Source organism: Saimiri boliviensis, chromosome 20, assembly GCF_048565385.1.
Source record: "Saimiri boliviensis isolate mSaiBol1 chromosome 20, mSaiBol1.pri, whole genome shotgun sequence".
In the NCBI taxonomy this organism is placed as follows: Eukaryota; Metazoa; Chordata; class Mammalia; order Primates; family Cebidae; genus Saimiri; species Saimiri boliviensis.
Window position 1 is genome coordinate 8487542 of NC_133468.1, and position 27192 is coordinate 8514733.

Consider the following 27192-nt stretch of genomic DNA (forward strand, 5'->3'; position numbering starts at 1 on the left):
ATTGTTCTCTCAGCTACCATCTTTCCTGGAGATAGTATTTTTATAATCAGAGTAAGATGCATTTTAAGAGACATTTTTATTATTAATGGGAATAAGAGGGCAGAACTTGTTCTTGATTGCAATCAAACGTAATGAAAATGATTTCCTGGCCCCTGGAAACCAGCTGAGATGACTCCCCTGGACTACTAATTTTTGCCAGGCTGACACTGTGACCATGCTGGAAACGGTCCGCTTATCTGTCCTTTCCATCTGAATGTTACTGCAGAGAAATAAAAGGACAAGGGAATGCAAGTCACACGTATTGGGTATTGACTCAGAGTTCTCTGTTTACCCCTTTTAATCTTCACAAAAAGACTGTAAGGTGGCTTTTATTGTACCCATTGTACAGATGAGGAAACCGAGGGCCAGAGAAGGCAAGTGGATTGTCTCATATCACAGAAAGAGTCAGTGGCAGAGCTCCTTCCCTGCACGAAACCCTTCTGAAGGAGCCCCAGCTGTCAGGATGAAATCCATGCTGCTTCTGTGGGCATTGCTGGGCCCTCCTGACTTGGCATCCTGGTGGCATCTTCCTGCACACCACACTCAGCCACACCTTCCCTGGTCTCCCGATCTTTATACACACTGTCTCCCTCACCTAGAAGCCCTGGTTTTCTTTCTGCCATTTTCTTCTCCCAGTGAAGAAGTCCTACTCATCCCTCTGGTGTGGCTGAGGTTTCACCCTCTGAGGCCCTTCCCATTGCCTGCTCCCTTCCCACCACCAAGGTCCAGGGCTCAGCCTCGTGCTCCTGCAGCACCTGGTGTTATTGACCTGTGTCACAGCGCTGAGGGCACTGAGAGCAAGGACGGGGGCTGGTCCACCCTGGCTTTGTGTCCCGGATCACACCCCCAACCAGATGTCCAGTACAGTGTACCCCAAAGAAATGCATCCGGAATGGATGAATCCATTCCTATCTGCGGGACGCCAAGCCACGGCATCTTTCCAGCTTGCCGCAGCTGGAGAGACCATGTCTTTCTCGTAGCTTCCTCCACCTCTTTGTTGACTTCGCCTGGGAAATCCAGAGATGCACGTCCGCGGGCGGCAGTCGGTTGCCCTGGGCCACCTGCCGGCAGCTGCGGGGAGCGCCCGGCCCCGGCCGTGGGATCTTGCAGGCAATGCTGCGCCCTGGCGTCGCTTCTCAGCGCTGCGGCGCTTTCCTGGCTCGGAAATCAGAGCCTGGTGTAGGCCTGAGAAGGCTCCTGGGGCCCAACGCGTTTCCATCTTTTCCAGTAGGGAACTGGAATCCAGGGGAGGGTCCATGACTGACTCAGTATCCCCAGGGCTTTCGAGCGCGGGGAGGTGAGAGTTGGCCCCAGGGCTGCCAGCATGGGAGCCTGTGCCCCGATCACCGCCCAAGCGGTGAGGAGTCCTGGAGATTTGGGTGTTACTTCAAGCTATGACATTACTCAAAGGCCTGAACGCGATGGTTTTCTGATTATAATATGACTGCAGGAGCATTCCAGAAAATTTAGGAATCAGAAAAGTGTAAATAAAATAAAGATTACCTGCAAACTCAGAGACACCAACTGTTAGCCATTTTGGTGTATATTCTTATATGTCTTTTATGTGTGTCAATGTATTTATTATTACAGAATTGAGATTATCATGTACATATAATTTTTAAATAGCATTTACTATATTCTGAGTTCAGAAGCAGGAAAAAAAATCTGAATAGAAAAGCATAAAGAAGAAAATTTAGAAATGACTTTTGATTTCATCACATAGAGATAGCCTTCCTCCCCAATTTAGTTTATATTTCTGAGACAACCACTGTATATCTATGTATCTACTAGAAAGAATGCAAATCAGAAATTTTTAAAAATTCCCAAGAGAAATATTTGTTTTTATATGTTGGATTACCCCATAGTAGTATACGCTTAGTATTTTTTTCTGCCTGAAAATTTCTCACCATCTTCGGAAAACATCCTTCAACCTCCCCTTCCTCCAGATCCACCCAACAGTCTCCATTCATGTGGCTTCCACAGGAGTAGCCATGGTCTTCTGTGAATATGAGCGTATACAGCTGTGGGATTAGGTTTTAGGAGTGAAATTGCTTCAAAGAGAGTATATGCATTTATGCCTTTTGATAGATACTGCCAAAGTCTTGCAGAGATACTGTAGCAGTTTGCACTCTTATCAGTTGTCATGAGAGTACCTGTTTTCCCAATAGGGTCACCAGCAAAATGTTGCCAGCTCCTTGTCCCAGGGATCACACACCCGTCTTAAGTTTAGCTAATATGTACTGGATGTGCGATGTGCGCTGTGCTAGGTACCAGGTTAAGTGCTGCCTATTTGCTAATACCTACTGCATCCTCACGATAACTCAGCGAGGGAAGTAGTAGTATCTTCACTTTACAGATGAGAAAACTGAGGTTTAGAGATGTTAGCCTACTTCAATGTGAAGAACTGAGCTGCATCCAAGCCTGGGAGGTCCAGCTCCAAACATTCATCCTCTTAACAAGTGGTTCTCAAGTTTGAATGTCCATCAGAATCATTCAGAAGGCTTGTTAAAAGTTGGCTGGGTCCCAGCTTGAGTTTCTGATTTGCTAAGTGTGAGATAAGCCTGAGAATGGGAATTTCTAAGGTCCCAGTGATGCTAATGCTCTGGTCCAGGGACCACACTTTGAGAACCGTTGCTCTTGTGACTCTAATATGAGGCCCCACCTGGGAATGATATTTGACCTTGGCTGGGAACTCTACATGTTCTACATACCTTGTATGTGTGTATGAAACGTGAATAGAACCTTTCACAGTCTTTTGAATTTCCCAGGTAAGGTTTGTGGCCAATGATTTCACTTCTTCAAGACTTTCCCCACCTTTTTAATGGAGATGATGTCCAGAGGAACCCTTGGGGGAATTATAAGAAAGACTGTATGCAAAGAACACTTTGAAGATCATGAAATGTTCTAAAGCTGGTTATAATTATTCCTGTTGATGGAGAAGCTATGAGAATTTGGAAGGTATAGAATAAGATCGTGGTTCCGGGCTGGGCGTGGTGGCTCATGCCTGTAATCTCAGCACTTTGGGAAGTTGAGGCAGGTGGATCATGAGGTAAGGAGACTGAGACCATCCTGGCCAACATGGTGAAACCCCATCTCTACTAAAAATACAGAAAATGAACTGGTGTGATGGCATGCGCCTATAGTCCCAGCTACTAGGGAGACTGAAGTAGGAGAGTCACTTGAACCCGGGAGGAGGTTGTAGTAAGCTGAGATTGCACCACTGCACACAAGCCTGGGCGATAAGAGCAAAACTCTGTCTCTAAATAAATAAATAAATAAATAAAGAAGATCATGGTTCTGCCATGGCTTGGCACTGGGCAAGTCAGTCCACTTCCCTGAGTATCAAATTCTTCTCTTTAAAAATGGGAATATTATGGGTTCCATGAGGATTAAACAAGCCCTATGTGTATCAGCCCTGGTTTCCTTATGTTCCAGAAACTTGGAGGCACCGTGCTCTGTGAGGAAAGGGCTCATTTCAGAACAACAGTTACAACGCGGTTGCTCACAGTCGTTTCCCCTCTAGCTCTCCTCAGAAAATCTTACTCCCTGTTCTTTCCACATGCTGGTGACGACCTCTTTGTAACATAACATGGCCCCTTTTCCACATTTGGGTAGCAGGTGCGGACACTTTGTAGATTCCTAGAAGTAGCCCAGGTTGAAAGCAATGACTGAATGGCCCCTGGGCTGGTGTCAATTGCTCTAGGTGCTGGGGATACGGCAGTGAACAAAACAGGAATCCAAATCCTTGCCTTCATAAGCTTGTTACTGTGCCCCCAAGTATGTCAACGATGACCCCTTCACCTTCCCGTGGTTTCTTGGAATCTGGTGAGGAGCAAATACTCAAATTCATAGAAAATCACAAGTTGCCCTCAAATTGACCCAGTGAAGCTCACTGACCCCTGGGAACACCAGGCATGTGGCTTTAGCCAGAACTTCGCACACTGTGACGTGTACCGGGATCACTGGGGCTCTTGGTATTGCCAGATCCTGGCTCAGCAGGTCTGGGTCTGGCTGAAGAATCTACATTTCTAACAAGCTTGGATATTTCTGGTCTGAGGACCACACTTTGATTATTTAAGGTTTAAGTGATGCCTTATTATCATCCCACCAAATGTAATCTTACTTTCCTGCAGCTTTTAGTAAAACTCTGAATACGCAGAAAAAAAAAACAAAAACAAAAACAAACCCTAATTTTATTAGTATATTCCAGTTGCCTACATTTTTGGACAAGGCTGTAGGTGTGGGTGTCAGATCTGGTTTTCAAGTGACCAGGAGCAGCATGGAACATGCACTTCACTAATGCAAGCCATTTTTTCATTTGTGAGTGGAGACTCTTCCGAATTCTGTCTCATTTATGTAAAACCTTAATTGTTTGACTTTTTTTTTTTTTTTTTTTTTTTCCTGAGATGGAGCCTGGCTTTGTCATCAGGCTGGAGTGCAGTGGTGCAATCTTGGCTCACTGCAACCTCCTTCTCCCGGGTTCAAGTGATTCTCCTGCCTCAGCCTCCCGAGTAGCTGGGACTACAGGTGCATGCCACCACACCCGGCTAACTTTTGTATTTTTAGTAGAGATAGGGTTTCACTATGTTGCCCAGGATGGTCTCGATTTCTTGACCTTGCGTTCTGCCTCCTCAATCTCTCAACGTGTTGGGATTACAGGTGTAAGCCACCGTGCCCGGCCATTTGTTGCACATTTTGAAGGAATGAATTTAAAGTCTCCACTTGACCATTTTAATCTGATATTTTTAGATAAGTTGTGGGCTACCTCTGGCAAACTTGACAGGGTTCTGAAATCTTACCTTTAGCAATGATATACTGGCATTTCGAATGCACACCCACTGTCTCTAGAGCAAATATACAAGAGGCAACCATTCATTGAATGTTTACTAAGTGCCAGGCAATATGGCAACTGCTGTGCAGGGATTAGCTCATTTAATCTTTGTAACAACTCTATGATTCAACGATTTCTCCAAACAGTCAAAACAAAAAACACGAAACTGAAGGTCACAGAGAATGTCATTGGCCCAAATGCATATCCTTTATAAATGGGTGCAATGAAGATTGGACCTGGCTCTGTCTGAGTTCTAGACCCACACTCTTATTTAAATAATGTTAGTGACATCAGAGTTACAGTAGTAAAACAAATGTAGAAACATGGCCAAGGAAGTGAAAATGCTCAGTTCTGTAGTAAGTCTTTTATTAAGGCACTCCCCAGTCTTAGGTTAATTTAGACTATCTCTGTTAACTACGATAAATGCCAGTTCCAGGTTAGAATCAGATCAATAATATAAAAGCACTTTTATATCACTGTCATGTGCAGTGGTGTTGGCTATCAGGGTCTAAAGCTGAAATCCATCTCTCACACCCATAATTAATATTCCTGGAATCACACTGTTGCAGAGTTAGGGGAGTGGGGGTACCTCTATGTATATGAGGCTCAAAAAGGTGAAAGACTGGTAGCCCAAAATAGAAATATATTTCCTGTTAAAGGGGTAATACAAAAATAGCTTTTCATTAGGAGTTACTGATGGTACTGTAGGTATTAAGTTTGAATGAAAAGCACCATCAACTGTAACATACAAACTGCTTTATCCTTTATGTACAAATGAAAGAGAGAATTTGTTTTCATTCTGAGTTTATTTAACATTTCATCCAGTTGAACTGAAATAATACATGGCCTCCAATGCTGGCAAGACACTGTGCTAATACTGAAATACAAACTGCCAGTCAGTAAACACTTACAATCATAATCCTTTATATGTTAATAGAAATATTAATAACTACTTAGCTTTATTGCATTTCATGTGGATTTTTTCCTCCAGAAAAGGTATTTCCACAAGACTGGCAATGTTTGCCAATCTTGGTTTATTTGTTCTTTGTTATAAACCATGATCAACATATACAGTTGACAGCTTTATATAAAAGCATTAAGAGTCTGAAGCATCAAAAAACAATGTTTAAAAAGACGCAACTCCATGTCCACCATCCCTTTTATTTTAAAACCTTTTTTTTTTTTTTGAGACAGAGTTTCACTCGTCACCCAGGCTGGTGTGCAATGGCGCGATCTCGGCTCACTGCAACCTCTGCCTCCCGGGTTCAAGCAATTCTCCTGCCTCAGTCTCCTGAGTAGCTAAGATTACAGGCATGCACCACCATGGTTGGCTAATTTTTTGTATTTTTAGTAGAGATGGGGTTTCTCCATGTTGGTGAGGCTGGTCTCAAACTCCCGACCTCAGGTGATTCACCTGCCTCAGCCTCCCAAAGTGCTGGAATTACAGGCGTGAGCCACCAAGCCCGGCCATCCCTTTTATAACCTTTAACACACATAACTGGAGTGTGTAAAAGTTTGGTTAGTTTATCAGTCATTAGCTCTTCGCTGGAGGTTAATGTTCTGAAATGGAGCTACAGATCACCAGGCAGGGGGGACTCTGAGAGGAGAGGGACAGCCGGGCAGGCAGCAGGTGCCTTAGCTTCTTATGAAAAGAGCCCCTTCAACCTCTCATGGAGATCTGCCCTGAATTTCAGGCTTTTACCACTTTTTAAAGAGACGCGTCAAGGACAACAGAATCTGTCCAAGGCCAGAATGTCACAGGGAAGCCATTTTGCTTTAAATGGTTTAAGACAGAAAATCTAAATGAGAAGATTCTGGCAGGATCGAGGAAGGCTCCGAGTGGCCCAAAGCTTCAGATCTATTAATCCTTTCAGAGAAAAGAGAAACACAAGACACAAGGCACGCCATTTTTTCTTTATGAGGAAATTCAATTCTGGTCACATTGTCAGAAAAAAAATCTGTCAAAACTAAATAGTTTTTATATTTTTTTCACTTACAATCTCTGAATACAATGATCTACGCTTCATCACTTCAAGAAATGTCGCCCCTCAGTATCCGTGGGTGAGTCGTTCCAGGACCGCTCTCCGATACTAATATCTGCGGATGCTCAAGTTCCTGATATGAAATGGTGCAGTATTTGCATATAACCTAGGCACATCCTCCTGTATACTTTAAATCATCTCTAGATTACTTGTAACACTTAATACAATGTCAGCACTATGTCAATAGTTGTTATACTGTACTGGTTTTTAAATTTGTATTATTTTTCATTGTTATATATATTTTGTACCTTTTTAAAAAAGATTTTCCATCCAAACTTGGTTGAATTCACAGAGGTGCAGCTCACGGATACAGAGGGTTGACCGTATATGACGTTAAACACCTACAGACTTGAAACATAATCTGCTCTATGAAATATATTATCTGTGGAATCACTACAAATGATGTAAACAGTGGTACATGGTTTCATTATTTTTAAATGAGGTGGAATGTAACATACAATATTCAAGTAAAATTCACCGTGACTGATTCATACACATTATCACTGTATCTTTCTGAAAGTCGAAGAGATCTATAAGAATGAGAAGAAAAGACAGGTAGGTAGCTGGAACTGTGGTCTCACTTCTTATAGGAAAAAAAACAACAAACTACATTCAGCCCACTCATACAGCATTGGTATTGAATATACTTCCAAAACTTGACATTTGTACATTTCAGTCATATGATGTAAATAGCTGAATACAAAGTCAGTAACTGCAAGGTAAGATTAATATCTGTATAAGAATATAAAACAATAAATTAAAGTCTACCAAGGAAATCTACTCACAATCTGAATGTATGTAATTATCCAGCAGGGGAGGCATGTTGCACTGGTCCGTAACTGACTTTTGGAAGGGGTGTGAAGGAGCTTTTGCCCTACAAATCCAAACACTTCATCATCGACATTGGGCCAGCACAGTCGCCAAACTAGAAGCAAACTGCCTTTAATATTTCAGGGCCAGTTTTTACAGGTTAGCCCAGAGCTTTTGTGTTTTCCCAGTTCACTGCTGAGATCTCGCGTTGACTTGCAATGGAAGTGAGATGAAAATTCAGTATTTTAAACAGATTCTGTTTTCACTGATTGATAATCACCAGAACATTTACTGACCATATACTGAGCACCTATTCCATGTCTACCAGTGCTTTTTTAAAACCCTGGGAGAGGGCTGGGATATTGTCTTTGAAAAACAATGACTATAAAAGCTATAGGAAGGTATTTCTATAAATCTTAACATGATTCAATGTAAGAGAGTCAAGAGGTGTCAGACGCTTGGCCCACACCAAGTGCTCTGTTAAAGTAGCAGCTTTATTCTAAAAGGCTAAAGTGGGTCTTTGAAAGGTTTTTGTAACTGGGAGAACCCGGGTTGAACAGGATTTTTCTCACCAGCATGGCTACACCAGCTTTGCAATGGCAGAGTGAGCTGCAGACATGTCCTTCCCTCCTTTACAGTCCCTTATTAAAGTACACACGCCGCAATTCAGGATGGCTTTCTTGGATCTTAGCTTGCAACTCGGCCTCCAAGCTTGTCACAGACATGGAACTGGGATAAGGGAGAAATGATAGGTTATTACATAGGCAGAGGTGAGAATCAGAACCCAGAAAGAGCAGGAAGAAGGCACAGGTGTGGAGAGCCCAAGACTGGTATAGCGGGTCTTGTTCCAGGAATGCTTCATGCGGCTGGAAAATGAGATCATGTTCCTTTCGGAAAACTGTCACTCGTCATGAAAGAAACGCATCTTAAGAACCCAACACCCAACCCTTTTTACCTCTCATATTTTTAAAAGCTGAAATCTCTTATTGCTGGCAAGAGTGTATGGTGATGACATTCTGAGACTCTGCTGGTGTTAGGAAAACCATTTGTGGCCATGCCACTTCCCAAGAAAAACAGTATCCATCATTTGCAATGCCCACCATTGATAAAAAAGGGATGAATCAGTGAAATGGATAACATAAAAGTTTGCCTGCATTAACGTGCTTTTGTTTACTGTATAATACATGCTTATTAAAAAACTTTTAGAAAATACTAAAATGTACAAAACAAAAGGAAACATTTATAGTCCCACTGAGAGATAACTATTGTTAGTCTTTAAGTACTTAAAAATGTATTTGAAGGTATTATGGGTTTATATATATTAAAGCTTATTCTTTAAGAGAAATGCATACACATTAAATAAAAGCATAAAGAGAAACTGTCCAGAATACCCACTACCAGAAAAACTGCTAATATTTTGATATGTAATTAATTTTAAGAAAATTATTCGGGGCTGGGTGCAGCGGCTCACACCTGTCATCTCCGAGCTTTGTGTGGCTGAAGCAGGAGGATTTCCTGAAGCCAGGAGTTTGAGACCAGCTTGGGCAACATAGTGAGACCCAAATTTTTTCTCTATAAAATAAAAAATAAGACAGGTATGGTGGTGTATGCCTGTGGCCCCTGCTACTCGGGAGGCTGAGGCAGGAGGACTGCTCGAGCCCAGGAGTTCAAGGCTGTAGTGAGCTATGACTGTGCCACTGCACTCCAGCCTGAGCAACAGAGTGAGATCCTGTCTCTAAAAAATGATTAAAATATTGGTATTTAATATAGCTGACATGTGATAGACTGTAAGATTAAAAAAGTCAGAATATAAGTTTATATTAAAAATGTGCAAAGCAAATTTAAAAAATTACAAATATAGAAAAAGGGTAGGAAAAGCATCCCACAGTGACTATTTTTTATGTAGTGGGCCTTTTGGTAATTTTAAATGATGATGATGAGATTAATGATGGCAATGATAATGGCTATGACTTACTGCTTATTTTCTGGGCCAGACATGATGCATTTCAATCTTTATGAAAACTCTCAAACCTGAGGTACAACTGAGGTGTTGAAGTCAGACCTTTCTTGATCCAAAAGCTCTGCTATGCTGTCTCTTGGTCCTTCTGTTTTGCCATTGACCTCTAAGTATCTGTAATTACTATTAACGTACGTTAAAGGTCCAAGTCTGATGTTGAAATTAAAGTTATTCAAACTTTAGTGGATGATGGGGAGTATTCTCTTTTTTATCTTCTAGGAGAGTTTATTTGAAATTGTAATCCATTCATTGTTACTGTTTCTTGACAGTTGGGAAAAACTCACCTGTAAAACTACCTGGTTCTTGTGTTTGCTTTGTAGGAGGAAGATTAAATGCTGCTTCAGCGTCTGTAATGACTGTCTTGCCTATTCTTTCTAATATTTCAGCTTTACCAATATTTTTTTTCCAGAAATTTGTCTGTCTGTTTTCAAATCTATTGACATAATGTTGATAATATGATTTTTAATCACTGCTGAATCTATAGTTACATCACTTTTTCATTCATATTATTTGTGCCTTTCTTTCTTTCTTTCTTTTCTTTCTTTTTTTTTTTTTTTTTAGGTAGAGTCTTTCTTTGTTGGCAGGCTGGAGTGCAGTGGCACAATCTTGACTCATTGCAATCTCTGCCTCCCGGGTTCAGGTGATTCTCCAGACTCAGCCTCCCGAGTAGCTGGGATTACAGGTGCGTGCCACCACACCCAGCTCATTTTCGCATTTTTAGCAGAGATGGGGTTTCACCATGTTGGCCAGGATGCTCTGGATCTCTTGACCTTGTGATCCGCCTGCTTTGGCTTCCCAAAGTGCTCGGATTAACAGGTGTGAGCCACCGCACCCGGCTTTTCTTTTTGTTTTAATTAATCTCACCAGACAATTGTCTGTTTCTATTTCAAAGAGCCAAGTTTTCACTTTGTTGATCCTCTACTCTTTCTATTTATTTTATTCATTTCTGATCTTATCTCCTTCCTTCCTTCTTTTCTGATGTTTATCCTTTTGTGCTTTTTTTTAAAACTTAAGTTGGACATTTAGCATATTGATTTTCAGCTATTTTTCATAATATAAACGTTTAAAGCTATAACTGTCTCTCAAATCAACACACTTGCTACTTCTCAAAAATGTTACTAAAGTATGTTTTCATCATCACTTGCTCACATAGCAGATGGGCAACTGTGGTGCATTCATAAAATGCACTATCATACAACAGTAACAATGAATGGATTACAGGTGCATGCACTCATGTGGATGAATCTTAGTTCTGATACTGAATAAAACGAATAAGTACTAGAAGACTATATATCTTATGACATGGTGACACGCTTGTCTAAAATGTTCCAAAGAAGACAAACCAAATACATACACACATATATAAAATGAAGAGCATGAAATTCAGCATAATGGTTAAATCTACAGGGGAGGCAGGGACACAGGTTGGGAGGAGCCTATAAGCTGTAACTTATTGGTCATATATATATATATATACATACATACATATACATATATAATTTTTGTTTTTCTGTTTTTATTTTTCTTTGAGACAGTCTTGCTCTGTTGCCCAGTATAGAGTGCAGTGGTGCGATCTCGGCTCACCACAACCTCCACCTCCTGGATTCAAGTGATTCTCCTGCCTCACTGGGCACTGAATTCATGGATATTCATTACATTATTAGTACAAATAAAATAAAAATAAGCAAAACAGGGTCATGCTTGGATCAATGAGGATAGTGTGTTATGAGCCAAGGAATTTTTTTTTTTTTTCTTTTTTTTTTAATTGCATTTTAGGTTTTGGGGTACATGTGATGAACATGCAAGATTGTTGCATAGGTACACACATGGCAGTGTGCTTTGCTGCCTTCCGTCCCCTCACCTGTATCTGTCATTTCTCCCCATGCTATCTCTTCCCACCTCCCCACCCCCCGCCCCTCCCCCATTTCCCCCCAACAGACCCCAGTGTGTAGTGCTCCCCTCCCTGTGTCCATGTGTTCTCATTGTTCAACACCCGCCTATGAGCGAGAATATACGGTGTTTGATTTTCTGCTCTTGTGTCAGTTTGCTGAGAATGATGGTTTCCAGGTTCATCCATGTCCTATAAAGGACGTGAACTCATCGTTTTTGATGGCTGCATAATATTGCCAAGGAATATTATTAATCCTACTCTACGAAATCGAGGAGCAAGAGACCTGAAGAAGCCAGACATATAAACAGTGTATAAACAGCAAAACAGCTATTTTAAAATAGAGTAAAACAAGATCATTGGTTTCCCAAAGGTAAAACCACACACTTTCTGAGGGCCTTGACTTAAGGACACTAATAGTTACAGAAAGCTTTTCTTTTCTACACCTAGAGTTTAAATGAATCATAAAAAATAAATGTTAGACTATATATTTTTCTTGCAGCACTACAACAAAATCAAGGCCAAAGTAGAAAGTTTCTCGGTGGGTTTTCAAATCTAAAATCCTTTAATCTGAAAATAATTACAGCTACATTTCTTATGAGTTTTCTTGGTATCAGGCATGCCCCTCGGCATTTTATGTGCTCGGTGTCTAAATCGCTGAGTCAAGGTCAGCTGCTGACCGCCAGTATTCATAAGCCACATACTAGAGAAATGAACATTTTCAGGGTGAGCCCTGAGACTCTGGGGCTTGTACAATTAAACAGGTTATCATTATTCCACTTTAGAGATGAGGAAATTCATCTGAATCAGGCTGCCAGGGCAAGTTCTGAAGGTCCTGCCCTCTTTGAGGGGGACTCCTCAGTAGGCCCCAAGGTAATGAAGAACTCCTGTCCGTGAGATTTAAATTTCTATTAAAGAACAGCACGGTCAGAGATAGAGTGGAAAAGTAGATACGAGGTGGAGTTCTGTGTCAGGCAGAGGGATCTGACAGCATTAGCTCTAGAACACCTCATCCAAAACCTACTCCGCAAGGCTAGGGGATTAAAGATCACATGTTTGGGACGTACTGGCCCACAAAGGAAAGGCTATTACCAAGGCAAGGGGCCTGGTAACACTTACAGAAAACAAAAGACAACAAAATGCCACTGCTTGTGTGTTGGCATCACACCAAGAGCAGGCTAGAGAACTAGACGTAGAAAATGCCGATTTAATGCCAGTTAGTCCTGTTCTCACATCAAAGGCAGGATTCGAGGGCAGCTTATGATGAAAGGCATGCACAAGAAAGCTTTTAAGGCAAAAAATTAAGTGGGAAGAAGGCAAGCAAATATATCAACCACCTAAGCTAAGGGCATACAATTGCTCTCCCTGGAGGTGGAATTTACAACCTATCATATCTGTATTACAGATGCATTTGCCAGTGGATTGGATCATATTTTAAATTTTCATAAAAGCAAATTTGTACCAGAATTAGTCTGATTCTTACAGAAGAATCAAGCATTTTCAGATTTAATGGAACGGGGTAGAAAAGAACAGGGTACATCTGAAATTAGACAGATGTGGGTTTGATTTCTGCCTCTATCCCTTCCTTTTAGAGACACTGGCTTCAGTATCTTTTGACTCTCAACTTTCCTGCTAGTGAAATGGAATAATGGCACCTGCGCCTTCAACTGGTTTTCAGGATTAAAACTCATGATTATTCTGAATAACAAATACATACCTTTTCTGAGGAAACAGGGCACAACACAGGGGTGTAGCAAACACCAAACTTAAAAAAAAATACAAAAAAAAAGTCAGACCATTTTAAACTGTCAGCTTTTCAGATTATTTTTCTATTTTACTTTTATAAGAATCCCTTCTTTCCTCAGAGTATTATGTTTTGTGTTGTCTAACAAAAATATGTCCTGTTGGTGTAAGTTTTATTACCTAGGATTGCCAAAATAATGAAAAAAAAAAAGTCACAGAGATAATTTAAAAAAGAATCACACAGGCCGGGCACGGTGGCTCACGCCTGTAATCCCAGCACTTTGGGAGGCCGAGGCGGGTGGATCATGAGGTCAAGAGATCGAGACCATCTGGGTCAACATGGTGAAAACCCGTCTCTACTAAAAATACAAAAAATTAGCTGGGCATGGTGGTACGTGCCTGTAATATCAGCTACTCGGGAGGCTGAGGCAGGAGAATTGCCTCAACCCAGGAGGCGGAGGTTGTGGTGAACCCAGATCGCGCCATTGCACTCCAGCCTGGGTAACAAGAGGGAAACTCCGTCTCAAAAAAAAAAAAAAAAAAAAAAAAAAAGAATCACACAAATAGCCGCCCATGTTGTAGGTTTCTCTAAAGACAGTTAACTTCTATTTAATTATTTGGGGCCATATATTCCAGATGTTCTGAGATGGCCTCAGTTTCAAAATTTGTATCCTATATTACCCACTCACTTTTCATACACTGTGTATTTATATTTTTAAAAGAAATTAATTATGTAAAAAGTAATTCCTACTCACCAGAAGCCAACTAACCCAACTTGAATGGGTGCGCTCATCCATGGGAACCTCTGTGTTGAGAAATAAAAGACTTTGAATGCTTTTTATACAGAGTCTTAGAGACAATTTCTTCTGATTAACTGTAAGGAACCTTATCACATTACAAAATTCAGATAGAATGTGGCGAAATTTGGGGGAAACGCTGCAACAAGGGTGTTATTCGAACTTCCTGTAGCCTTCTTTGATCTGTAAATCAACACACATGCAAAGATCAAGTGGCTTCTATTTCTTCCCCTATTTCACATTTAATCTGAGCACTGCTTGGGTATGTACTGGAGGTGGGGAAATAGCTGTCAATTAATTGTGATGTATCCCCTGGCTGGGGAGGTAGGATAGCCTGGTGCCAAGGTCTGAAGACAAATGAACCTGAACTCAAGTCTGCCCTCCTGCTTAGTTCCTGATTGTGGGGAAGCGCAGACAGAGCCTAGCCTCTCCAAGCTTCCGTTCCCTTGTTATGGTGCAAAATGAACATCATTAACAGCTTCCTAAAAGTGTGTGGATGAAGATATGCCAGATCACATTCATAAAGCACCTAGTATGGTGCCTGGAACATATCAGAAACCCAACAAATGCTTACCATCTCTCACCCCACTTTGCACCTCGTCTTTCTTGGTTTTAGTTGCTGTCAGTGTGGTTAAAACTATTTCTGGCATAAAACATTTTTGCTAGTCACACTTTTTTTTTTTTTAATGGAAATGAACAAGTTGGTTGGTCTTTTGGAGAATAAATGCTGTTAGATTTTTAGTTTTAAAAAAGGAGTGGTACTTAAATACACAATATAAAGAGTGATGAGATATATGGTTACATAAGGCCACACAAATCACTCCTACCAAGGTGTGAGCTGGTTGTAATAAAATCAGCCAGCTTAGTTAAGAGTCAACACAAGCTGTTAGAAGACAATGTGCATGGGAGGCGTACCGTGGGCCCCAAAGAGACTCTTCTGGAGAAAAGGTTCATCAGGAGGATCAGCGTTAAGGGTGGAAAGCGATGGAATAGAGAGGAAGGGAGAAGCATCATCAAGGAAACTGATTCTCATAGGATACACAGAGGGGCCCCTCCCCACAAAAGATAGGATGAAAGGAAATCACTGTATCTTGGGTAATTGTCTTTGTTTGATGACAAAGGATTATCATAAGGAGATGCTAAAGACTCCCGTGGTACTTCCTAGCCAGGTGACATCTGGGCCGGGCAGACTTGGTGATGAGAAGGCAAGTGAAGTACTGAGCAAGAGCTGGTGCGTGGATAAACCTGACCCTGTCAGAGCAGCCTCATTTAAAATTTTCTTTTTATTTTTTGAGATGGAGTCCACTATGTCACTCAGACTGGAGTGCAGTGGCACAATCTCAGCTCACTGCAACCTCTGCCTCCCAGGTTCAAACGATTCTCCTACCTCAGCCTCCCAAGTAGCTGGGATTACAGGTGCCCACCACCATGCCCAGCTAATTTTCAATATTTTTAGTAGAAATGAGGTTTCACCATGTTGGCCAGGCTGGTCTCAAATTCCTGACACAGGTGATCCACCCGCCTCAGCCTCCCGAAGTGCTGGGATTATAGGTGTGAGACACCGCACCCAGCCAACAGCCTGCTCATTTCAAATGGACTCTGGGCTGCAGAAAACTGGGCCAAACTGGTATCCAAAAGTGAGCAGCTGTGTGCCACCTTGGAGGTGGGCATGTGCAAACTACGTACTGACTGTGGCTCATGCAGAGGGTTTGGATGGAAAGGCTCCTCGCACAGACAGGCTCCTAGACAGTTTTAGTATCCGGCAAAAAGCAGCCTGATGTTCTCTCTTCTTCCAGCTCCTACCCCAGCACCCCAACCTGCCTTATTCATCCCTATCTCTCAGTTAAAAAGTCTGATACATTAGTCAGCTAAGGATGTTTGGTGTTCCACTAGATATTTGCAAAATTTCTTGTGGTAGGGCCATATCTTACCTAACAGAATTATGCAAGCAGAGGATGTTTAGATGAAAAGTCCAAATGAATTAAAGAGATTAATTATATGTTTAAAAGATATATATATATCTTTAAAAGTCATATATAATATATAAATATGAATATATATTCATATATAGATGAATATACATAAAAATGTATTCAATGAAGAGCTCAAAAGTTAATTACTCTAAATTATTTCTCCCCCAATTATGTTTTTCTAATAGCTTTACTTTATTTTTTATTTTATTTATTTTTTTTGAGACGGAGTCTTGCTCTATCACCCAGGCTAGAGTACCATGGTGGGATCTTGGCTCACTGCAACTTCCGCCTCCTGGGTTCAAATGATTCTCCTGCTTCAGCCTCCTGAATAGCTGGGACTATAGGAGCCTGCCACCACACCCAGATAATTTTTGTATTTTTATAGAGACAGGGTTTCACCATGTTGGTCAGCCTGATCTTGAACTCCTGACCTCGTGATCAGCCCGCCTCAGCCTCCTAAAGTGCTGGGATTACAGGCGTGAGCCACCATGCCTGGCCTCTAATAGCTTTATTGACATACACATTAAATGACACACATTTACTTAATGCACATATAAGTTCTCTATACACATTAAATTATAAATGTGTATATACATGTGTAATTATAATACATAGTGGGCAAGTGAATGAAATTATAAATGTGTATATACAAATTATAATGTGCATAAGTTATATATACACATTAAATGATACACATTTATTTAATGCACATATTGAATGTGTATAAGTTCTGACATATGTATGTAGCTGTGAAGCCATCACCACAATCAAAATAATGAAAATATTCACCACCCTGGATGGTCTCTTTGTTCCTTGTAGCCCTTTCAGTTCCTCCCTTTTCTGTAAACCCTGCACCCCATTAAATGGCCACCTCTCGTCTTTCTGTCACTATATATCAGTTTCCATTTTCTCGGATTCGATATACAGTATCTATTCTTTTATGTAATTACTTTGAGACTCATTCGTGTTGTATGCAGCCCTAGTTGGTTCCTTTTTATTGCGGAGTTAAGATTCCCTTGTATGGATATTCACAAGGTGTTTATCCATTTTCCTGTTGTTGAGCATTTGAGTTGTTTCTAGTTTTGGGGTATTACAAATAAAGCGGCTATAAACATGGGTCCTTTACGAACATGTGCTTCTGTTTTTCCTAGGTAAATAACTAGCAAGGAAATGGCTGGATCATAGGGCAGCATATGTTTAACTTTGTAAGAAACTAGCTAACTGTTTTCTCACGTGACTGTACCACATCGATTCTTACCAGCAGTGATGAGGGCTTCAGTTCCTCTGTTTCCTCACCAACATTTGCTATGGTCAATCTTTTTAGTTTTTGACATTCTAATAGGTGTTTAGTGGCAGCTCATGTAGTTTTAATTTAGATTTCCCAATGACTAAAGATACTGAGAATTGTTTAGGTACTTATTTGATATCTGTATGTATTTGGTACAGTGTCTGTTCAAACCTTTTGCCCAGCTTAAGTACTATGGGTCCTTCATGTATTCCGGACACAAGTCCTTTATCACATACATGCCTTGTAAACAGTTTTTCCCATGCTGTTTCTTCTCTTCATTTTCTGTATAGTGTTGAAGAACAGAATTTTAAAATTCTGACAAAGTCTAATTTATCAATTTTTCTTTTATGGACTGTGCTTTCCATGTTGAGTCTAATAAGTCTTTGCCTAGCCCTAGTGTTCTATTGTACTTTCTTCTGGAAGTTTACAGTTGTAGACTTTTACATTTAGATTCGATGAACCACTGAGAGCTAATTTTTATATATAGTGTAGTCAGTTTCTTACACATTGCTTATATCCTAGCCAACCTAACCATCCATAAATCTCCAACAGTTCATGCTCTGTGTACTTGCTCAGCTTCTGTAGAGCATGTGGCTCTTGGCCAGTCCTCTTCAAAGAAGTCCTGGCTCAACTACACTCGTTGGGTAAGATACCTCCTGTGTGTTCCCTCTGTGTCCCAAACTTCAAACACTGTGCATTTTAACAATTTGTCTTGTCCCTCTTCCCCATATCATGCTCCATGCTCCCTGAGAGCAGGGGTCATATCCTTTTTCTGGGACTCTAGCGTCTACCACACTGGTTGGCATAAACAAGATTTCAGCAAAGGGCTGCTGAAAACACATGAATGAACAAGTAAATGCTAAATTCCCATTCAATTACCAGTTCTGAACGCCTACTGAGTAGATGCCGCAGTCCACTTTTACAAAAGGGGATACGAAAGAATTAGAACTTAAGGAGTAAGAACTAGACGGGCTCCAAACCATATCAATTTCACTCCCAATGAAAGTGCCATCAAGAATGACCCAAGTTTAAAGAGATAACAGGAACTATTCTTCAAGAAAACTGTTCAAGCACTAGATTTTAGGCAGTGAACTTTCTGATTCACTGCAAAAATTTCCGTGAGTCACCTGCCCACAGCTGATGCTGTTTTTTCCAGCTCTCCACTTGGGGAGAGATAAGGCGTGGGGGGATGGATGAGTCATGCCGAATGCTCCCCAAACATCACCGCTTAAAAAAAGCTCAGAATGTTCAATTAGTTTCATGTTTGCGGAGGAGTCTGGTCATTTCTAAGGTAAGAGCCCAGATAAGCACATCCTTGCAGAGGAGGCACACCTGGCCCTGGAGCAGTGGGAACAAGGGGACGGCCAACCATGGCGAACACCACCACATGGGCATGGCGAGCTGCCAAGAAAGTGACCTCTTCTGCCTTTGTAGAAGGGGCAAGGTCAAGCCCGCCTTCACAATAGAATGCGAAAGTGTTTGGAACATGGAAAAGTAAGGATTTTAATGTACGCTGCCTCTGTGTATATTTTAGCAATGACTACCCTATCATTTCCGTCCTATGGTCCTCTACACATGGGTGAAAGGCAACAAAGACCAGCAACCGTGAACTTGGAAATGGTAGGTATGTATGGGTACCTTAACAGTGTTTAGCCATTACATTTTCAGAGCAGTATCTTTCATTGAGGTCTGAAGGCGTACAGCTACAACTGAGCCCCCTAGTAGCCAGTGAGGTGCCGGGGCTGAGCCATGAGCTGTCCTGATCATCAATCTGGGCCTTGCACACAGGGGTTCTGAAACCAGTGGGCCCTTGCATGTGGGGAGTGGGGTAGGTAGAGGGCTTCTGTGGGAAGAGAAGGCGAGGTGGTACACTTCCAAATGACAATCAAAGGGTACAGTATCAAGCAAAGCTAAAAACACACAAATTAAGATGAAAGTGGGGAGAACACAATAGTTATTCATCTTATCATTGTGTAACAGCCTGGAACAATGCAGCAATGGTGGGCTAAGATGGGGCTAACTGCTTTTATCATTTGCCAGCTCCTTCGCATGAGAAAATGCCAGGGTATATCTACAGAAATCTCCATCTGTCACAGCAAGAAACTTATGCAACATGCCCAACTGTGTCTTCTGTTCAGTGTCTGTCACTGAGGGATGAGAGGAACCGTGGTAACTGTTCCCAAACTGAGACCCCATGAAGCTGCTACTCCAAATTACCTTTTCATTCCTGAGAGGATGACTACTGACTTGTACACGTATCGTTCCAAATTCACATCATCTCTTCATTTTACCCAGCCGGGCATCCGATACATCACTGTGTGTATAACTGATTTATAACCTTTCAATAGAAGCAGTCTTTATTTGCAAAAAGCTTTTTCAAATATCTGAGATTAGAAATAAAATGTTCCTGAGAACATCTTTTCATTTACATAAGTGCCCAGGAGAAACTGACCTTCAATTGCTTTACTGTTTAAGGTTGGAAATAACCTGTAAAGTTTGAAAACTGAAAAGAAATAAAAAGGGTTTAGAAAACGACAAAAGAACCACAGCTTACCTTCAAAAAGGCTTTCTTTTCCAAAGTGTTCATGATGAATGGAGGGATGGCTGGAAATAAAGACAGAGTCACTTAAGTCTTTATTTAATGTCAATTTTCAGCTTAAAATTGTTTTTTCAACCGTTTGACTGCTTCTGTCACTTTTAGGGTATTTCCACATGGTCACAGTAAAAACAATTTATAGTAATTCTTTGAATTATTACATTTGAATTCATTAAATTAAAAACTGTTCTCATTTTCAAAATTTTTGAAAAGTAATATTGCATCCTCTGCCAGTCAGAAAAATTTCATAATCTTGAAAGGAAGTTTAAGTTTCAATAGGCAAAAATAAAAATAAAATAAAGTGCACAAGGCAGGGAGGATGGTGTAAAGAATCCTGCCTGGGGTCAGACAGAAACTGCTTCAGTACAGGCTAGACCAGGGGTCCCCAACCCTTGGGCTGGCCAGGGACTGGTACGAGTCCATAGCCTATTAGGAACTGGGCTGCACAGCAAGAGGTGAGCAGCGGGCAGGTGAGTGAAGCTTTATCTCTATTTACAGCTGCTCCCCATTGCTCGCATTATGCCTGAGCTCTGCCTCCTGTCAGATCAGCGACTGCATTACATTCTCACAGGGCCCCTGACCCCATTGTGAACTGCACAAGCAAGGGATCTAAGTTGTGCCCTCTGTATGAGACTCTAGTGGCTGATGATCTGTCACTGTCTCCCATCACCCCCAGATGGGACCGTCTAGCTACAGGAGAACAAACTCAGGGCTCCCACTGACACTACATGATGGTGAGCTGTATAATTACTTCATTATCTATTACAATGTAATAACAGAACTAAAGTATACAATAAATTTAATGTGCTTGAATCATCTCGAAACCATCCCCCTGACCCCTGGTCCATGGAAAAATTGTCTTCCATGAAATGGGTCCCCGGTGCCAAAAAGATTTGGGATTACTGGGCTAGATCACTTGCTAGCTGTGTGACCCTGGAAAAGTTACCTCACTTCTCTGAGCCTCAGTTTTCTGTTTTCTTCTTCTAGGGAAATTGTATTCAACTGATCCTGATGATTAGATACAATAATGCATGTAAAACTTTGGGTGTGTGGTATGCAGCATTCATTTATTTTCTCACAACTTTTATCAGACTAAACTGTCATATCCACTACTTCAATGTGTCAATTACTCTTATACATTTCACTAGGGCAGAAAGATTATATTTCATCTCTGGAGACTAAATAGTGTTTGAAATCACTAGGAATGGATGTGGCGGGCTGGGCTTGCTGAACTCTTAAGAGGAGTAAGGGAATTCAAAACAAAAAAGACCACAATCAAATGCAAACCCAGGGCTGGACACGGTGGCTCACAACTGTAAACCCAGCATTTTGTGAGGCCGAGGTGGGCGGATCATTTGATCCCAGGAGTTCTAAGCCAGTTGGGCAACATGCCAAAACCTTGTTTCTATAAAAAATATATAAATTAGCTGGGTGTGGTGGCGTGTGCCTGTAGTCACAGTTAAGGCTGCAGTAAGCCATGATCACAGCACTGCACTCCAGCCTGGGGGGACAGCGAAATACCCTGTCTCAACAACAATAACAACAACAAAACAGATCCAGGGCAGAAGCTGGAGCTGCAACCTTGATTTCAGCAAATCTGGAAATCAGGGCTCAGTAGGCATGCCGGAGTGGCCTCCATCACCTCCTCTTAGGTTAGTGACAAACGTGCTGGTCCTGGACTCAGGGGATGCTTTGCCCAGGTTTCAGGACTGTGGCTGGGCTGCCATACCTACAGAACACACTAGCCTCAGCCAGGGCACCAGGGCACTCCTGTATTAAATCAGATAATAGCAGTTTCCCCCCAATTTGCTGGAATGTGAATATAATGTTCCTCAAAGTTTTCCTTCATGCACTTTTCTTCAGCTTTTGTTGCCTGCTCTTCCTTGCCTGCTAATGAGTAGTTGCAGTGACAAAAGGAATTTAAAAACTGCAAAATAGCATTAATGGATAACCTGACAGCAGCTGACGAAGCATACTTCATTGGAGAACTTCATTTTAATTGCCAAGTGCTGTTTGCATTCAGTTTAGATGATGAACATGAAACACACTAATTTGTTTCTTTCTGTGAAGAGCACTTTGACTCCCAGGCCCTCTGATTTTTCAGTCTGATAACTTTCTTCAGGCCCCTGGTCTGAAGGTAGCTCTAAGCAGCCTTAGGGTGGACTAGATTCTCAGCATAACTAAACACAATGTAGACTTTCTACTTTTGGTCATGCTGACCCCAGTCCCCATAGGGGAAACTGAGTAGTGGCTTGGCACACGTTTTATCAATACCGGCTCCAACCATTCCAATCTGCTTCAGGTTCCAAGGATTTCCCACTGATACAAATAAATCTTCAGTAGAAATTACTTCTACCCAAGGACTTTTGGAAGTTTCATTTCGAGGTTTATAAAGATCGATTCCTTCTGGTCAAACTGTCACTGTCTGGCCCTGGTCCAGCCCGTCACTGGCTCTTGCCTGGATTACCGAGACAGCCTCCTAAACAGCCTCCATTCAACATTTCCGTTCCCCTTCAGCCTATTATTCTCAACCCAGCACCCAGCGTCACACACACACAAAACCTAAATCAGACTGTGATTCAAAATCCTGCCTGGTTTCTGATCTCTCAGACTAAAAGCCAAGGGTGAAACGCTGGGGCTGCCATCCACCCTTTGCCTTCTGTGGCCTCCTGACTCGCTTCCTACTGCTCCCCAGCCCTCCCACTGTGCCCCAGCTGCACCTGTGATGCCTCCAACACACCCGGCAAACTCCTGCCTGTGTAGCTCCCTCTGCCAGAGTACTCATCCCTGATACCTGCTTGGCTCACCCCCACATCTCCACCCAGTGCTATTCCCCGGCTGCCCTACCTCCACCCCTACACGCCCTTACCCACCTTGCCCCCTTAGCCCTCACCACCTCTGCATACACTATGTACTTTATTTACTTGTTTATTTTATGCCACCCCCACTGGAAGGCAATTTCCACTAAGAGGTGCAATATTTGTGTTTGTTTTCTGGTTCACGGATCTGTGAAGACTTGTTCAACCTGTATCTATGGAATACATGACGGAGTCCTGCTAACCCATGCCAGGGGCTGCCATGAGAATCCTGGACACGACGACTTGCGTGATGGCTTGTTTCGCAGCGTTTGCCGACTCCCCCAAGCGGTGCCCATTCTCATCCATGATGGGAATGCCAACTTTGAGTTCCCTGCAGAGCAAAACACATGCAGAGAGCTCTACCAATGCCTTCAATAAATGTCCTGAAATAGTACTACACTGGGAAAGATCAAACCTATACTTAATTCAAATACCCACTCAAGTGTCATTTTTGGTACTGAGCACATCTTTTTTTTTTTTTTTTTGAGATGGAGTCTCACTCTGTCACCCAGGCTGGAGTGCAGTGGTGTGATCTCTGCTCACTGTAACCTCCGCTTTCCGAGTTCAAGCAATTCTCCTGCCTCAGCCTCCTGAGTGACTAGAATTATTGGCTTGTGCCAGCGTGCCCAGCTAACGTTTGTATTTTTAGTAGAGCCGGGGTTTTGCCATGTGGACCAGGCTGGTCTTGAACTCCCGACTTCAGGTGATCCACCTGCCTTGGCCTCCCAAAGTGCTGGGATTACGGGTGTACGGGCGTGAGCCACTATGCCCATCTGACACATCTATTTTTAAATACCATGGGAAGTTTAATCCTCCTTAGATAGAAATGAAACAAGTAAACTTTTAAAACAGGGTGTATCTTTTTCAGTAACAACACAATTCAAAGAGTGGCTATGCTAACTTCAGGAAAAAGCTAATTTCTATGCTCATGTGCAAATGTGAGCAACTTTCCAAATGAGAAATAGATATAAGACACAGCATTATTAAGTCAACTAGCTTAATATGCTGACATGGAAAGAGTCACTCGTACATGGCCCTACTGTATATTTATTAACTACGGTTACTAACACTCTAACTCCGACCGTTACCCTTTTTTCGTTATCCATTCCAAAATGCTTTTGTTGTTCTTTCTTCTCCTTTAATTTTTGCCAGTTCTAAAACAATACTTCCAAAGATACAGAATAATCTTACTTTAAGCCACAAAAGAAAATTCTGGAGGAAAAAAAGGGAATCTATTTTAGAGAATAAATTTTCTTTGGCTAGACTGTCTTTGTCCAACCCAAGCACAACTCAATGTAAACTTCAGATATATCCTTTAAACTTTTTATTATACAGACACAGAAAGACTATTCCAGCACGGCCCCTTCCCCGCACTCAGCCTGCTTCAATAATTAGCAACTCATGGCTAAGCTTGTTTTATCAATGAGCCCATCCTCACCCCCAACTCCAGTTTATTTTGAAGGAAATCCAAGATCTCATATAATTTCACCTGTACATATTAAAACAAATATTTGAAAGTTTCAACAAAACTAATCATTACAAGAGCCTCTCCTGTCAAGCACACATCCCTACTAAGAGTGCATATTCGTCTTACCTTTGCCTCATTAATGGAATGTTAATGCAATTAGCAGCAGCTACGGCAGCAAACGGAACGAAACGTCCTATCAGTGGTGAGACATGCTGCAGAGGAGAAAATTTCAAAAGCTTTATCTAATTTTTCCTGCGCTAGTGAATGGAAATAACTTATTTCTTCCTGAACGCTCTGAAAAAGGCAGAGTCCTATTTGCATAGAAACTCAGGCCAAGAATACTTTCAAAACTTGTCCTAGTAGAGTACCTGTCTATTTCCCACATGGGTGTATTGGGACCATGCAAGCTTCTAAGGCATTTTAGCTGAGTGTGGATGCAGGAGGATGCATGGGCTTTGGAGTGCCGAGAGAGAGAGATGCTCTTGCCTCCCTTCAGAGCTGTGGCCTGAAGCCCACTGCCCACTGCCACGCCTCTGGGGGGCTGTTACAATGTGTGAACATTCAGCACTTTGTACACAGAGCCAGGCGCAGACCACAGTCCTGGCAGGTGTTGCTCACCAGCTCTTCAACTCTTCCCAAACTTACTGGAAGATATAACTACAATATGCAGCTGAAGATAAGGAGTATAAAAGACAGCCATACAACTTGAACTATTTTAAGAAACAATAGAGGGATTTAGAGCCAGAGAGGTAATAACAAATGAAGCAGCTTTACTATGGAAATACAAGTCTGAGTACCTTGGTCAGTGCATTAAGTCCTAGAGCTGTTGCTACAGCGCTGGTTGTTGCAGAAACATAAGCTGTTCCCAACTCACTGAAAGAGAAAAGGATATTACGTAGATGACGAGGAGGCGCTGGGGCAACAGTATTTGGAGAAATAAAAGGGAAACAAAGGAGCGCGATTCAGAACGCGGAGTCTACAAAACAGTATTTGTTACCACTCTACAAACAGAGGAATCTGGAGAAAAAGCAAGCAGACAGTAAAAAATGGCATTCTTCACACGTCTCTTGACGATAACTCCAAAAAAGTGGACATGGATTCTTTAAAGTTAGTTGGTTAAAAAAATAAATAAATAACCATATTGCATTTGTGGGAAGGAGGGGAGCTGTATGCAGGAAGCTATGAATACAGGGGAATGCATATTGGGCTAAATATCTGGAGCATATTTGCTTAAAAAACACTTCTCAAAATATTAATATACACACTGAAAGCAAAAATGAAGTGCCGCCATTTAAAAAATGGTATCTTAACTACATAAAAATACCGTCTTATCATCTGAAAACTGTAATGCCCAAGCAATTCTTCTTTTAAAAGAAATTTGAATTGTGATAAACACCACTGGGCTGCAGATTTCAAGATCCTTTGTTCCATATGATAACAGCCGAAGAATATGGGTTGTCAAAAGCAATTTTAAGTGATAAAAAAGCACTTTTCTTTCAAGTGTAATACAATTATGCTAACTAACATTTTTGGTTAACTAAAACCTTGTTAGCCAATTTTTTTATTTTTTTATTTTTATTTTTTTTGAGACGGAGTTTTAGTCTTGTTACCCAGGCTGGAGTGCAATGGCGCGATCTCGGCTCACCGCAACCTCTGCCTCCTGGGCTCAGGCAATTCTCCTGCCTCAGCCTCCTAAGTAGCTGGGATTACAGGCACGCGCCACCACGCCCGGCTAGTTTTTTTGTATTTTTTTTTTAGTAGAGGCGGGGTTTCACCATGTTGACCAGGATGGTCTCGAGCTTTCGACCTCGTGATCCACCCGCCTCGGCCTCCCAAAGTGCTGGGATTACAGGCTTGAGCCACCGCGCCCGGCCTAGCCTATTTTTTTAAAAAACAGGTGACAAAAATTTAAACTCATTGTTTTCCTTTGGGCTCCACAGATGCGCTATTTTAAAAACAAATCAGACATAAAGGTCACACTGCCATGGTCTCCCCTTGATTTCTGCAGAGACCACACTATGTCTCCTCTGCTTTTCAAGTTGGTGTCTGTTGACTCAGGCAGTGTAGATGGGGGAACAGCCTGTCACTTATCAGAGGCCAGACCAATGTTGCCTGCTGTGTGTCCTACAGGGCCATGAGCTCCAGGGTGGGCAGGAGGTATCATCCTGCCGGCACCTCTAAATGCAATGAATAATGTCTGAGAAGACAGGCTGGAAGAAGACAGTTTTCCTGATAGAGCAAGAGAAAAAGAAACACTTAAAAAGCTACAAAAAAGATACTACGTGATATTTGGAACCATATAAACAATTTGCACGCATGTGCTTTTTTAAATAGAAGAGTATCATCACTTAATAAAATGAAGGATGGAGAACTGAAGAGAGCGGTCAAATCTCACAGCCTTACTTGACAGTGAGGGGAGCATCTCCACTTCTGTTGGTGTAATTGACAACGGCATTGAAGGACTGGTTAATCCACTGCCAGAACAGCACAGCCGGCGTCGTCCTAAAACAGAGCCACCCATCACATACCCACCATCACTGGGACCTAGCCGCTGCATGGACTAGAAAACGTGAACAGCAGTAACCAGACAGGAGCTGTACTGGGGAAGGGAGAAAGCTGGGACAAGGTCACAGGCGTAGGACCCGTGTGCTACGCAAGCTTTTATCATCTGGAGTCATCAGTTTCCTTGTTCCTTGGATATAGATAATGCCAAGCTCAGAAGGTTACTATGAGGGTGAAGTAAGGTAAAATTTATAGAGAGCCTGGCACAGAATAGACATTCAACAAATGCCAGATCCCTTCTCTTGGAAAAAAAAAGACACAATTTGTATCTTTTTAGCCA

General features: G+C 41.8%; 1 protein-coding gene across 3 annotated transcripts in view; it reads right to left on the bottom strand.

Moving 5' to 3' along the window:
• Window positions 1–5657: 5657 nt before the first annotated feature.
• SFXN1 (sideroflexin 1) overlaps window positions 5658–27192 on the bottom strand; it is a 43907-nt gene continuing 22372 nt past the window's right edge. For all 3 annotated transcript variants that reach the window (XM_039460565.2, XM_074390538.1, XM_074390539.1), the window contains 8 exons: window positions 26754–26852; window positions 25148–25223; window positions 24477–24562; window positions 23086–23213; window positions 19983–20032; window positions 14126–14175; window positions 13345–13392; window positions 5658–8451 (listed from right to left, as the gene is read on the bottom strand). In XM_039460565.2, the coding sequence (XP_039316499.1) occupies window positions 8355–8451; window positions 13345–13392; window positions 14126–14175; window positions 19983–20032; window positions 23086–23213; window positions 24477–24562; window positions 25148–25223; window positions 26754–26852 (634 nt within the window). In that variant the 3' untranslated portion in view covers window positions 5658–8354. The remainder of the gene's footprint in view (window positions 8452–13344; window positions 13393–14125; window positions 14176–19982; window positions 20033–23085; window positions 23214–24476; window positions 24563–25147; window positions 25224–26753; window positions 26853–27192) is intronic.